Raw genomic sequence first — 14,229 nt, forward strand, 5'->3', positions numbered from 1 at the left:
GTTTTATGGATCAAAATGTAAACTAGAAAACTCTGAACCTATCATCAGATAAGACTGAACATTGTAACTTTAAAGCCATCAGAAGATTAAATATATTTGCTTACAGAGTTTATGGAAAGTTGAGTTTGGAGCCAAAGTTGATATTTTCTAAGACCATGTTATTTCATACTTAGCTCAGAAAAACATATTAAGTATAAATGCATTAACGATATTTGGTATAGCCTATTTATTTTTTCAATGGCAGAATAGGGCTTTTATACATCCTTGTAATGGTTATTTTTGACATTTTGAGGGGTTGGGACCTTTTAAAGATTGTATTAGGCTCATTTATTCTTTGCTGTTGTTCTTTATCTGGGAACCTTGAGCGTCAATATTATCAGCAATGATCTTATATTTCAGAAAGCTACAGTTTATTCTGCAAGCACAAAATTAACCATGGCATAAAGTTACAAAAATAGAACTGCTCTGGCCTGAACTATCTAAGAAAGAAAAGCATTCTCATCGCTGTTGTTGAACTCAGCTGTTTTGCTCATGTGTTTTGAGGTTCAGATTGGTATCCTACAGCAAAACAGGGTTCTGTCTGTTTCCTGAGTCTGATCCCCCAGTAGTACTCTGTCGTTACACATAGAACTACATTTGTGTGATTTTGGTGAGACTGTTAATCATGCTATTTCACATAAAGCACTATAAGCCAGTTAAGCTAGGGCAAGTGAATTCTCTTCAGGACAGTTTCGCCCTGATTGTGGCCAGTGATGAGATAATCATATTTCTTGATGATGGGTGAACTCCCTGACTTACCATCAGGATCAAGTATGAGCAGATGTTTCAGGACAGGCAGATGAATAGTCAGTTGCATTAATTGTGAAAGTATGTTTTATAATATTGGCACTAACAGCTCTGTATGTGAATATTAGCTTCTTAACCGGGAGAAACTAGAAATCCAACTCTAGGAATACGCCACCTCTCCCCCCATCAAAATTGAATAGGAAAAGTATGGAAGATAACCCATGTGTTTAGATTTTATTTTTACTTGAATGTCAAAGTGGGCTGTATTTAGATTCTGTACCCCAAATATTTCCATGAAGCACAGTCCTGGCTGGATTTATGTCATCTTGACACAAGCCAGAGTCATGTATGAAGAAGGGACTACTATTGAGAAAATGTCCTCAGCAGTTTGGCTTGTGGGCTGGTCTGTGGTCCTTCTCTTGAGGGATGATCCAAAGGCCCTGCTCACTGTGTGTAGAAGAGAAAAGACAGCAGGAGGAGCCAGCCATGTGAAGCAAGCCAGTGAGCAGCGCTCCCTAGTGGCCACTGCTCCTGTGGTTCCTGCCTTGAGTTCCAGCCCTAAACTGTCCCCTTAGTAATGAATGGGGATGGGATCTGTGATCTGAAACCAACCTGCTCCTCTCCAAGTTGCTTTTGTTCATGGCTTTCCATCACGTCAATAGAGACCCCCAGATAATAACATGAAACAAGTAATTAATTTGGTTCCAGGTTGTGTATTTGTTTTGTTGTAGCACAAACAGAAGGCTGATAATTTTTAAAGCCTATAAATATAAATATATATGTATATATATGTATATATGTATGTATATGTATGTATAATCACATTTTAAAATATGTGCATCATGTCCATCTTTTTACATTCTTGGAGGCCAATATATTTAATCTCACAAATAGTAGACAGTGTTTATTTGTTGGTTTAATTGTTTTGCAAATGTCTACTTGATGGCATTTCTGTCAATGTTGTATTTCTCCTTAGGAAAAATGTATTTCAGCTCTGTTTGAACTTGTCTGACTCGTAAGTGAATTGTATAGATTATCCCTAACAGATTTCTTCTATGGAACAAAATAGTTAACAATACAAAATGATTTTAATCTCTGGTGGCAAAACTCATTATGTATTTAACAGTTGTTTGTTGACCACCTCATTAATTAAATAGGCACAGTTACCTCGTAAATGCTGTGCAGTGTGCTTTGTGCTGTAACACAAATCAAATGGGCACAGGTAACTAGTAAATGCTGTGCAGTGTGCTTTGTGCTGTAACACAAATCAAATGGCACCGTGTTGACTTAAAGTTTATGATGTGCTGAAAGTTTTGTAATATACAGAAATTCTCTGAAATACTGTCAGGTACTGCTAGAAAGTCTAACATTAATGGAGCTCTCTACCACTTGGCTTTTCAGTCCTTGCTGTAATCTTTTTTTATTTCTGATGTGTTTTTATTTATTTATTTTTTGTCTCTTGTTTCTGAGTTCCAGCTCAGATCATTGTATATGTTAAAGGGTGCACAGATGAAAAACCATAAGTGACATAGTTTATAATGTTCATTTGTTCTTTAATTTGAAATTATTTCTCAAAGAATATTCATATGGAGAATGTCTCATTCTATAGCATTTTTAAGTAACTGCAATTATTCCTAAATTTTTCATTGCAAATGAAGGGAACATATTATTTGGGAACAGGAAGCAGTTATCCTTTTAAAGGGCACCCTGCACAGCATTAGGAAGCACTTACATATGAATTGTTCTATAAGATAACCACGGACTAGTTAAGAGGTTTCAGATTTTTAATGTGTAAATATTTCTCTTTAAGTGAGTTGCCATTACATTTATACAGCACAGAAATCACACCAAAAAAAATCTTTTTCTTTTTCCCCTTTCACTAAAAATAGATTCTTTCCTCATAACATATATCCTGATTATAATTTTCCCTCCCTCTACTATTCCCAGTCCCTTCCTCTCTTCCCTGCCCACCCCTCTATTTTTTTTCCCTCCATTCCCCTCTGGATTTAGTCCCTTTCTGTCTGTCATTAGAAAAGAACAGGCTTCTAATTTTTGAAATCTCACAGAGAGAGCTAGAGAAGACCATGGCATAGATTTGTTTTAATAACACATAAACTTGAAATTTAAGAAAAAGAATACATTGCAATAATTTCATTTGTTAAAATATGAATACCTAACTTTTTTTGTTTTTACTTTATTCATTTACCATCTGCATCTGATACCTAAGTGCATAGCCCCTGACCTAGTAGGAATTAAATAGAAGTGGTTCTACTTCAAGAATTTGTAACAATCCCCCTACTTTCACCCATGAATGTGTTCTATGTTGGCAAAAGAGCATGTTGCTACCAAAACTGAAACAAGATCCTTGAAACAGAAAGGGTGTTGCTATGGAAAATGAAGTAACACTCAGTGCAGCTGCAATGCATTAATGAATAGATTTTTTTTTTTTTTTTTTTTAAAGATCATTTGTATTTGGTGTGGTGCAGAGGGTCCCAACCAGGTGGTTTCCATGAACAAAATTTGACCTCTGTTCTCAGGATGTCTTACTGGAAGATTACTTCATTTTCTTCCCCTTGGATTGTCAGGTCTTTACATTAATGCAGAATTTACAGCTGCACGTTTATGCCCAGTAACATAAATCACTCAGAATTTTACATTAAACCACAGTTTAGACACACAGTGTAACAGTTATTCTAAAAATGTAAAAAGATTAGTGTGATAGCCTCAGTGTATAGAATACAGACTACTCCATAATTAACTTTGAATGCTTTTTGTATGTGTGTTTAGATTTTAATCACCAGAGGAGCCCTCATCACATATGTTGTACTTTAGAAAGCTTATCTTCTAGACTTTTTACCTGCTCATACATGGATTTACTTTTTATTCTGTATACATTATTATTGCTTCCATGGTATAAAATAGTTGACACTTAAATTAGTTGAGTGGGATGCTTTATGATTTTGGAAATGAGAGTACAATTAAAATTGTACTAATAATCTTGATTTTGTTTATGTGGTCATATGTTTTAATATATTAAACACATGGCCTTATATTGTTGTGAGCATTTTTAACATATCATCAATATCTCTATGAAATGTTAATCTTTATTTATATTTTGTTCTTTTAACCTGAATTAGGAAAGAATGCTCATTAGGTTATGCCATTGTAAATTGTATAATTAAACATCACTAATGAATTATGTTATTTAAAACATTCTGTTGATACGTATAAGACTATTTGACTTATTTCTCAATGAAGTACATTGTGATCTTGACTTGATCAACTGTTAACACTTGCAGGCTTAAATTATCTATACTGTAAGGTAAGGTTCTGAAACTATTAGCAATTAGCTGATAATAATATACGCATTAGTTTTTGCAAATGGTTATGTGTCATTTTCCCTCACTGGATTCAGCACTTGTCCATACCTAGCAATGTGAAGCCATCATAAACTGGGTTGCTTATTTGTAGGCTAATGAATCATTTATTGTATCAAGGAAACCTACATGGAATTCCATGTTCTCACTAGAAATACATTATCTTGAAAGAAGAGATATTACTGTATATATTATCATCTTTTATAAAATATAGTGTCCTTGCTAACACAATTACCTGGAGTATCCCAAGACTTACTAAGCAATACAGTTTTCAAATACCTTCAAATCACATCTTTGTCACATAATTCCTATAGGAACTACCAAGTTGTTTTGTAATCAGCTAAGAACAACAGAATTTAATCTTCACTGCTTCTGAATTAAAAAAAAAAAAACAAAAAACAAATATCATTCACTTTTGCATTTAGGTCTAATTTGGTTCTAATGCTGTATAGGTCTGGTGAGTTAAGGAACTAATCTCTGTCTTTAAGGGGAATTAAACATTTTCTGTAAAATCACAATTTACATAGTAACTTGAAGGCTAAAATGATGAAAACACTTTGATTTCTAAGACCACACACACACACACACACACACACAGCCTCTTTGGGTATATGCACTGTTTATTACACAGGTATGTTCTTTATAAAATACAGAACTCTAAATGGGCATACAAATAACATTATTTAAAAAAAATAGTTTTCTCAGAAACAAGATACCTTGGGAGAGGGAGCCACTGCACTAGGGAAATAACCAGAAATCTATAAGGATGACCCCAACTGATAACCTAAGCAATAGTGGTGAGGTTACCTTAAATGCCCTTCCCTATTAATGAGACTGATGACTACTTTACATGCCATCCTTGAGCCCTCATCCAGTAGCTGATGAAAGCAGTAGCAGACACCCACAGTTAAATACTGAGATGAACTCCTGGAATCAAGTTGTAGAGAGGGATGAATGATGAGCAAAGGGGTCAAGACCATGCCGGGGAAACCCACAGAAACAGCTTACCTGAGCAAGTGGGAGCTCAAGAACTCTAGACTTACAGCTGGGGAACCAGCATAGAACCGAACCAGACCACCTGAATGTGATGTCAGGAGGTTTGGGCAGTCCATGGGCTTCTGGTAGTGGAACTTCGAGAGCCCATTCCCCATGGAGGGATACTCTCTCAGCTTAGACACATAGGGGAGGGCCTAGGCCCTGCCCCACGTGATGTGACAGACTTTGATGATCTCCCATGGAAAGCCTTACCCTCCTTGGGGAGTGGTTATGGGTGGGAGTATATGGGAGGATGGCAGTGGGAATTTGGATTGATTTGTAAAACAAGGTTGATTTTGTGTGTGTGTGTGTGTGTTTGTATAGTTTGCTCTTATCTGGCTGCTACTAAGCAGATCTAATGAACTGGAGCATCAGGGATATCTGTGTCAATTTCTGAGCCCATTTCCTAACTAGATCATGATTCTTGAAAACCAATGGTGAAGGGTAACTCCAGTTTGATTTCACATCACTGTCTTCTTTGATCAAAGTTTATAACTTCAAACAATACTTTTTCATTTGTCTTTTGGATTTAAGTAAAACAACTCATAAAGATACACACAGGGTGTGTTTCCATTTTTTGACTTGATCATTGTGATTAGTAGTGTGATTTAGTAGTTCAAATGTCTGATCTGACCCCCATATTTTAATTCTGCTTCTCCTTTCTAGCTTGATGTACAGTCCTGCTGTGTGTTCATCCCCAATGACAGCCTGCCTTCCCCGAGCACAATCGTATCTGGTGACATCCCCGGGACAGTAAGAAGTTGGTACCATGGACAAACCAGCACACCAGGAACACTTGTCCTCTGTTTGCCACAGATAAAGGTCATCAGTGCTGGTCACAAGTGTCTGGAGCCTCTGCAAGAGATTCCCTTTGTCATCCCGCGGCCCATCCTTGAAGAGGGTACATTTAAACCCTTTTCCATACTGTTATTTTATGTTGGCAGTTGTAGGGTTTCCCCACCATTTTTAATTTTATCCATATGAATGCTTTGGCTGCATGTTTGTCAATGTGTCACATAAGTGCAGAGTCCAGAGGATCAGAAGAGTGCATTGTCAATACTGGGAGTGGACTCACAGATGGTTGTGAGCTGCCACGTGGGTGCTAGGACTCAAACTCTGGTTCTCTGGGAGAGCATCTCTCCTGGCCTGTTTTGTTTTTGATATATTAATATGCATGTAAGCCAACTTCTACATGAAAATTTATTATAATTGTACTATGTACTGATATATTTTATTAATACCATACTTTTTAATTATTACTTATAAATTAAATTATCTATAAAATATAGGATATATGATTAGAAAAATACAAGCAGGAAATATTAGGATGAAAGTTGGTTTGAGTTTATTTTTAAGAACTTTTTGTGAACTTTACTTTGACTATATTCTTTCCCCTTCTGCAACTCCTCCCCGATTATCACTGCCACTCTACCCTCTACCCACCCAACTCATGTCCTTTTTCTCAAAACAAAAATACAAAATTAAAAAAACAAAAACAACAACAACAAAAAAAAAACCACAAAACAGGAAAACAACAAAAAGGAAAATCGATAGGACAAAAGAATAACAAAACAGAACAATGCCTGTTTTGTGTCAGTCAACTACTGGTTGGCATGGGACCTGCCCCAAGTGTGATTGGTAGACCCACTGATACTCCACTGGAGAAAACTGTTTTCTCATTCCCGGTAGCTATCAATTGCATAGCTTGGCTAGGCTGGGATGGCTCTCATTTCTCCTTTTCAGTGCTAAGATTTTGTCTGCTTTTTCAGCCTGTGCAAGACTTGAGGGTGATGTCACTGCCCCAGTGATCTTATGTGTGTCAGTCCTATTGTGTGGAAGACATTATTCATGTGGAGTAGGCCACCACCTCTGGCTCTTTCTCTACCCTCTTTCTCATAGGCCCCTGAGCCTTGAGGGGCTGGTTTTAACAAAGGCATCCCATCTGGTTTGAGTGTTTCAGATTCTCTCACCCTCTGCACATTGTTCATTTGCAGACTTTGTTGTTTTTCCCATTGACTGCAGGTAGAAGCTTCTCAGATTTTGGCTAGATAGATGATGGGTATAGCAATATGTCACCAGGAATCTTTGAGTTATGTTCCTTTAATTACATACTATTAGGATATAAGGATAGGAATTATGGTATTTGGATTACTGTGTATTCTGTCTCTTGCCAGAAAGCAGATAGCCTGTGTATGCTATAGCTCCTGATTTGATGTTCAGTTCTCTGCCTTTCATGAAATGAAAGGTCTGTTGAAAACTTCCTTTCTGGGCTGGTAATAGGACGTATTAAAAGGAGGATTTTTAGAAGTTCCTTTTGCATTGTCTTTGTCTTCTTGTTGGCTTTCTTTCTCCAGCACCTTGGACACATTCATTCTTTCCAATTTGAATCTGGATACTAGACTGTCCCCTGCCCCTGTCTTTTGGTGCTCAGAATCTGTCAGATCCTTGTGCATCTAATGCAAATGCTCTGCTCATATTGTGTTACACTCAACTACTGAGTTGTGGGGACTCTTTGTCAGGTATAGAATTGACTTTGTAAGGTTTAAATCATTTCTCCCTGCATCTAACTGATGTTCATTAATATTTGTGTAGCTACTTTCCATGCCACAAAGTTCCATTTAAATTATATAATTTAATGTTCTTCAGTGTGTTCACAATTTTGTGCAATCACCACTGTTAACTTCAGGATATTTTATTTTCCCACAAAGACATATCTTATTGGACATTACGCTCCATTCCTTCTGATCTCAGCCTGGGCAATTATTAATCTGCATTGTATCTGTATGAATTTAGTGTTTTAGACACTTCATATAAATGGAATAATTGTGAATTGTCTTCTATGACTGAAATTTTCTTTTGGATATTAGGATTAACAGAACATAGTTTGTGGTTGCCTCTTTCCTAGCCTTCTTTTCCTTTCTTTTCACCCCCTCTCATCACAATCCTTAACCTGATGTTAATTATTTTTGTTCAGCAAGTAGTTTCCCTACAACGGTGAGGAGAACAGATGTGATGCCTGTGTTACTGTCATCTCAGTCCCATCATCTAGCATTGAACGTGGAAAGAATTGAGCTCACTATAATTCCTCTAGACTATATGAAGTTTTCACATAATTCTTAGTAAATACTATTTGAAATTCAAACAAGTTCTTTATTAAGAGCCTTTCTAATAATCATTCAGAAATGATTAATGGGATGCAGTGGATTAGTTATCTAATGAGAAATTTAAAGTTCTTCATGTACTCACTGGTTTTTAAAGTTCAAAATGTGGGACTCTATTCTGAAATGTGTCATCTGATTTTAGATGCAGCTGGAAGAGATGGCCTCTCCTGTAGGCAGATTCAGTCTATGGGGGTGTTTGGGTCAAAGGCAACATCTTGAGTTTCATTAGGGAGCACTTGCCCTGAGCCTTGCAAGTATAAATTGCTACATCCAGCCAACACCTCTGCCCAGATGGGTTACTACCCTGTGCCTAGCAGAGGTTTGTTATTTCTTCTTTGAAAGAATTGCCTGTGACTTTAATATAATATTTTGACAGAAATGGAATATTGAGATCATTTGTAAGTTAAAACTTTGCTGTTGTTGGATTTAGTGAGTATCAGTAGAAACTGATGTGGAATTATTCAGCATCTGTGTACAACCTAAAGGTTCTTTTTCCTAATTTTGTTCACTCTATTGGTTTATATGTAGTGTTCCATTTGAGTTGCTGAGAACCGTTTCATAATTAACTTCTATCAGTTATGAAGATGGTGATATGCTATTGCAATTTTTTATTTTGCCATCTTCCTATGCTTGTTTGATTTAATTCTTAAATTATTTATGCAAAATAGAGATCCTTAGACTCTCAGAAAATCTTCTAATCTTATTTTGATGGTGATATTCTTAAATGTCTTGAGACTGATCATGCACACTTTACAAATAATGTTAGGTTTTAGGCTATTCCTGAGCCCAGGCCAGCATGGCGTTTACAGTCCTGATGACTCAGCCTCCCAGTGATGAAATCTGACATGGGTTTTCTCATCTCTTGGCAGTGCAGCTTTTGTACTACGTCAGTGCTGCTACCGCGGCTGTCGAGGCTCTATTTTCTTCTTACCCACATTCAGCCTGCTCCATCCTTTATTAACTATGGGTTCCGTAACTCCTAAAGGCTAAGGTGGATTCTGTGCTACCTAAGTTTACATTCCTGAATGTTTAAAACACATAAAAGCAAAAACCAGTGTGACAGAGCTAAATACTTGCATAGTTTCCTGATTAGATTTAAAGAATGCATTTTTTCATAGTAAGAAAAAGATAGTCTTTCCTGCCTAATTTTTGTATTTTAAAATCATTGTAAAATGTGTTTGATACTGTTGTGACACTTAATTTTAGGTTCACAACAAAATCAAGAAACAATTATAGACATATCCTATATGTTTCTTCCCCCATACACATGCTCTTTCCATATCACAGAACTGAATACTGTATTGGCTGCGGTTGATGGGCCTATTGAGGCACCTTTATTTCTCAAAATTTGTGTTTACTTTAGCGCTGTCTTTTGGTGATATAGGTATTATGTAAGTAGAGACAAATGTATAATGACAAATTTCTACAATTATGTTTTATTTCTCAGCTTCATCACTCATATCTCTGCCTCTTTATCTGTTAGAACAGCTGACAATGATCTTAGTATCTATTGTCTTTTAGCTTTATATTTTTAGACATAATATAGCATGCCAATATTTTTACTTTGATTTCTTTAACTTAATACTGTACAGTTAACATTTCTTCTGTGTGTTTTGATGGTTAGTAGCTCTTTCTCTATTGTGCTCTAAGCTTGCCTTGTCTGTAGGTCAGTTTATCCCCTCATCAACCAGAAACATCTGAAGTATTTTCAAATTTGGGCAATTTATGAATAATACATACGCTCACATATCTATAATATTTTTATGTTAACTCAACTCCATTGGATAATTACTGAAATGTGTGATTGTTGTCTTATGTACTCTGTGCTTACTTTTGTTAGAAAATGCCAGAATGTCTTCAATGGAGATGTATAATTTTTAATCACTGCAGCAGCGATGAGCATGCCTCCTTTAGATACGCAGCATCACCAGCATGTGGTGCTGAGTTTGTGTCTTTCTAATAGCCTCATGATACTTTCTCCTGGGTTTATGTTGCATATTCTTTGTGACATGTGACGCAAAGCTTAAATGCCGTCTGTGTACCTACTTGTTGTTAGTGATTCTTTCTAAGGCTTTTACTTAGTTTTAATAGATTTGTGTTTGGAATACTAACTCTTTACTAAATATATCACTTAAATATTCTCTTCTAATCTGTGCATGAGTTTTGAACTTTTGACTCTTTCTTTAGCATGGCATAAAGACTTTCAGTTCATCGTATCCCATTTGTCTGCTCTTTCTCTCGTGCACTGCTCCTTTGGGTTAGCTCTGAAAACTATCAACCATTTCTCCTCCTCTTACCTTTCAGAGTTTTCTTGGTTTTGTATGTTGGATTTAGTTGTAAGCCATTTTGGATAATTTTGTGCATATGCTGCTCACTTTCCTAACACTTTTTGTAATCTATGTCATCTTAATATATTAAATGTTTGTTTTTTAAGTTCATAGATTTGTATTATAATTTTGTTTGCCCCTCTCCCCCGTTTCCTCCTTCTTTTCCCTTCAGAAAAGGACACGCTTCCCATGGATATCAACCAGCCATAGTATATAAGTTGTAGTGGGATTAGACATCCTCTAAACCTGGACAGGGCAACACAGTAGGAAGGAAAGATCCTAAAAGCAGGCAGCAGAGACAGAGACATCCCTGCTCTCACTATTTTGAGTTCCACCAGAAGACCAAGCTACACAGCTGTCATATATATGCACAGGGCCTAGGTCAGTTCCATGCAGGCTCTCTGGTTGTTGGTTCAGTCTCTGTGAGCTCCTGTGAGCCCAAGTTAGTTGATTCTGTGGGATTTCTTGTGAAATCCAGTTAGACCAGCACCATTTATTGAAGATGATTTCTTTTTATTCTATTATATAATTTTGACTGCTTGTCAAAAATCAAGTGTCCATAGGTGTGTGGATTTATAGCTGTGTCTCTGAATCAATTCCATTGACCCAACATTTTTTTGTTTTTTAATGCCAGTACCATGTGATGTTGATGCTATTGCTCTGTAGTACAGCTTGAAATCAGGAATGGTGATACTTCCAGAAGTTCTTTATTGTTTAGGATTGTTTTAGCTACCCTGGGTTTTTTGTTTTTCCATATGAAGACTCTTTCAAGGTCTGTAAAGAATTGTGTTGGGATTTTAATGGGGATTACATTGAATGTATAGATTTCTTTTGGGAAGATTGCCATTTTAATATGTTAATCCTGCTGACCCATAAACATGGGACATATTTCCATTTTCTGATAACTTCTCCAATTTCTTTCTTCAAAGAATTGAAGTTTTTGTCATACATATCTTTTACTTGTTTGGTTAGTGTTACCCCAAGATCTTTTATGTTACTTTTGGCTTTTGTGAATGGTGATATTTCTCTGATTTCTTTCCCAGCGTTGTTTGTCATCTGTATATAGGAGGGCTTCTGATTTGTGAGTGTTTGTGTTACTCTTGTATCCTGCTACATTACTGAAGGTATTTATCAACTGTAGAAGTTCCCTGTTAAAATTTTTGGAGTCACTTATGTAGACTATCATATCATCCCCTTGATCTTCTTTAGTTGTCTTAATGCTGTACCTAAAATTTCAGCTACTATATAGATTTGGAGACAATGGACAGCCTTATCTTGTCTTTGATTTTAATGGAATTGCTTTGAGTTTCTCTCCCTTTAATTTGATATTGACTATTGGCTTGCTACTTCTTACCTTAATTATGTTTAGGTATGTTCCTTGTATCCTTGATCTAAGACCCTTATCATGAAGAGGTGTTGGGTTTTGTCAAAGGCCTTTTCAGCATACAGTGAGGTAGATGATCATTCTTTTTTCTTTCAGTTTGTTTATATGGTGGATTACATTGACAGATTTTTGTGTGTTGAATCATCCTTGGATCTCAGATGAAGCCTACTTGCTCATGGTAGATGATCTTTTTGATGTGTTCTTGTCTGTATTTTATTGAATATTTTTGCATCAATGCTCATGAGGGAAATTGGTCTGTAATTCTCCTTGTTGATTCTTTGTGTGGTTTAGGTATTCGGGTGAATATGGCCTTATAAAATGAATTTGGCAATATTCCTTCTGTTTCTATTTTGTCAAATAATTTGAGGAGTATTGGCATTAGCTCACTTTGAAAGTCTGGTAGAGTTCTGTTCTTAAACCATCTGGCTCTGGGCTTTTTGGGGGTTGGAGTTTTTGAATGACTGCCTCTATTTCCTTGGGTAGTGTAGGTCTATTTAAATTGCTTATCTCATCTTGCTTTAAATTTGGTAAGTGTTGTCTATCAAGAAAACTGTCCATTTCTTTTAGATTTTCCAATTTGTGTAGTGCACAAATAGTTTTTGAAGTATGACTTCATCATTTTCTGGATTATTATTATTCTACCTCCTTTTTTGCTTCTGATTTTGTTAACTTGGATATTTTCTTCCCGCCTTTGAGTTAGTTTGGATAGTGTTTGTCTGTCTTGTGGATTTTCTCAAAGAATCAGCTCTTTGGTTCATTGACTCTTTGTATTGTTCTTTCTGTTCCTGTTTTACTGATTTCATCCCTGAGTGTATTTCCTGCCATCTGTTCCTCTTGTGTTTGCTTCATTTTGTCCTAGAGCTGTTAAATGTCTAGTATGGGATGTCTGCAAGATCTTTGTGCAGACACTTAGTACTATGAACTGCTTTCATGGTGTTCCATAAGTTTGGTATGTTGTGCATTCGTTTTCCCTGAACTCTAGGAAGTTTTTAATTTCTTTATTTCTTCCCATGGTAATTCAGTAGAGAGTTCTTCAGCTTCCATGAGTATGTAGACTTTCTGTAGTTTCTGTTGTTGAAATCCAGGTTTAATCCTTGGTGATCTGATTATGTCACATACAGCACAACAGCCTTCACTGGCTGTTTTGTCTACCTCTCTCTCCCTCTTTCCTATCTGTCCCACTATTGTGATTTAAACTTTTATTTTTCTTTATGGTAGAATAAAATTTCATTCTGCATATATACCAGATTTTCATGATCCACTTCATTGTTAGTGGGCATCCAGAGTGATTGTTATTATGAATATAGATGCTATAAAAAATGGATATACAAGGCCGGAGAGATGGTTCAGTGGTTAAGAGCACTGACTGCTCTACCAGAGGACCTGGGTTCAATTCCCAGCACCTACATGGCAGCTCACAAGTGACTGCAACTTCAGTTGCAAGGGATCTTAACACCTTCACACCAACATACATAAAGTAAAAAGATAAATTTAAAAAATTTGAAAATGGATATACAAGATCTTTGTTAGATGCAATCTTTGTGGTTAATACCCAAGAGTGGCATAGCTGTGTGATATGGTTGTTGTAATTTTAGTCTTTTAAGTGGCTTAAATTCAATGGATTTATTTTTGGAAGATAATATACATTTAGGGGTTCGTCCATTTCTTCTATAATTTGCATATTTTGGTATTACACATTTTCAAACTGCTCCTTAGTGATCATCTGTATTTTACTGGAGTCAGTTGTAATATCTTCTTTTTCATCTCTAATTTTACTAACTTGTGTTCTCTTGCTTTCTTTGTTTCTTATTTAATATGGGCAGGGCTTTGTTAATCTTGTTAATCTTTGTAAATAACTCTATTACTAAGATTGCCCCTAATCTTTAGTGTATGCTGATGTCTGTTAGATCTGGGTTTGACTTGTTTTTCTAGAACCTTAGGTTAAATCATTGAGTAATTTTGGTGAAATCTATGTTCTTTAATGTGTATATTTACAGATATGCACTTCCTTCTTTGGATAGCTTTTTAATATATCCCAAATACCTGGTGCTTTTATTTTCCTTTGATTCTTGGAAGGGGTGGTGGCTTTTAAGTAATTGCCAAGGCAATATTCTTAATAAAGGAAATTTGTATATACTCTCTCTGTAGTAACCACTGTC

General features: G+C 36.1%; 1 protein-coding gene across 1 annotated transcript in view; it reads left to right on the forward strand.

The window, feature by feature from the left end:
• Vps13b (vacuolar protein sorting 13 homolog B) overlaps positions 1-14,229 on the forward strand; it is a 408,041-nt gene that overhangs the window by 154,782 nt on the left and 239,030 nt on the right. Inside the window, exon 23 of the mRNA XM_051202586.1 lies at positions 5,865-6,099. Coding sequence (XP_051058543.1) covers positions 5,865-6,099 — 235 coding nt within the window. The remainder of the gene's footprint in view (positions 1-5,864; positions 6,100-14,229) is intronic.

Source organism: Phodopus roborovskii, unplaced genomic scaffold (assembly GCF_943737965.1).
Source record: "Phodopus roborovskii unplaced genomic scaffold, PHOROB, whole genome shotgun sequence".
Taxonomy (NCBI): domain Eukaryota; kingdom Metazoa; phylum Chordata; class Mammalia; order Rodentia; family Cricetidae; genus Phodopus; species Phodopus roborovskii.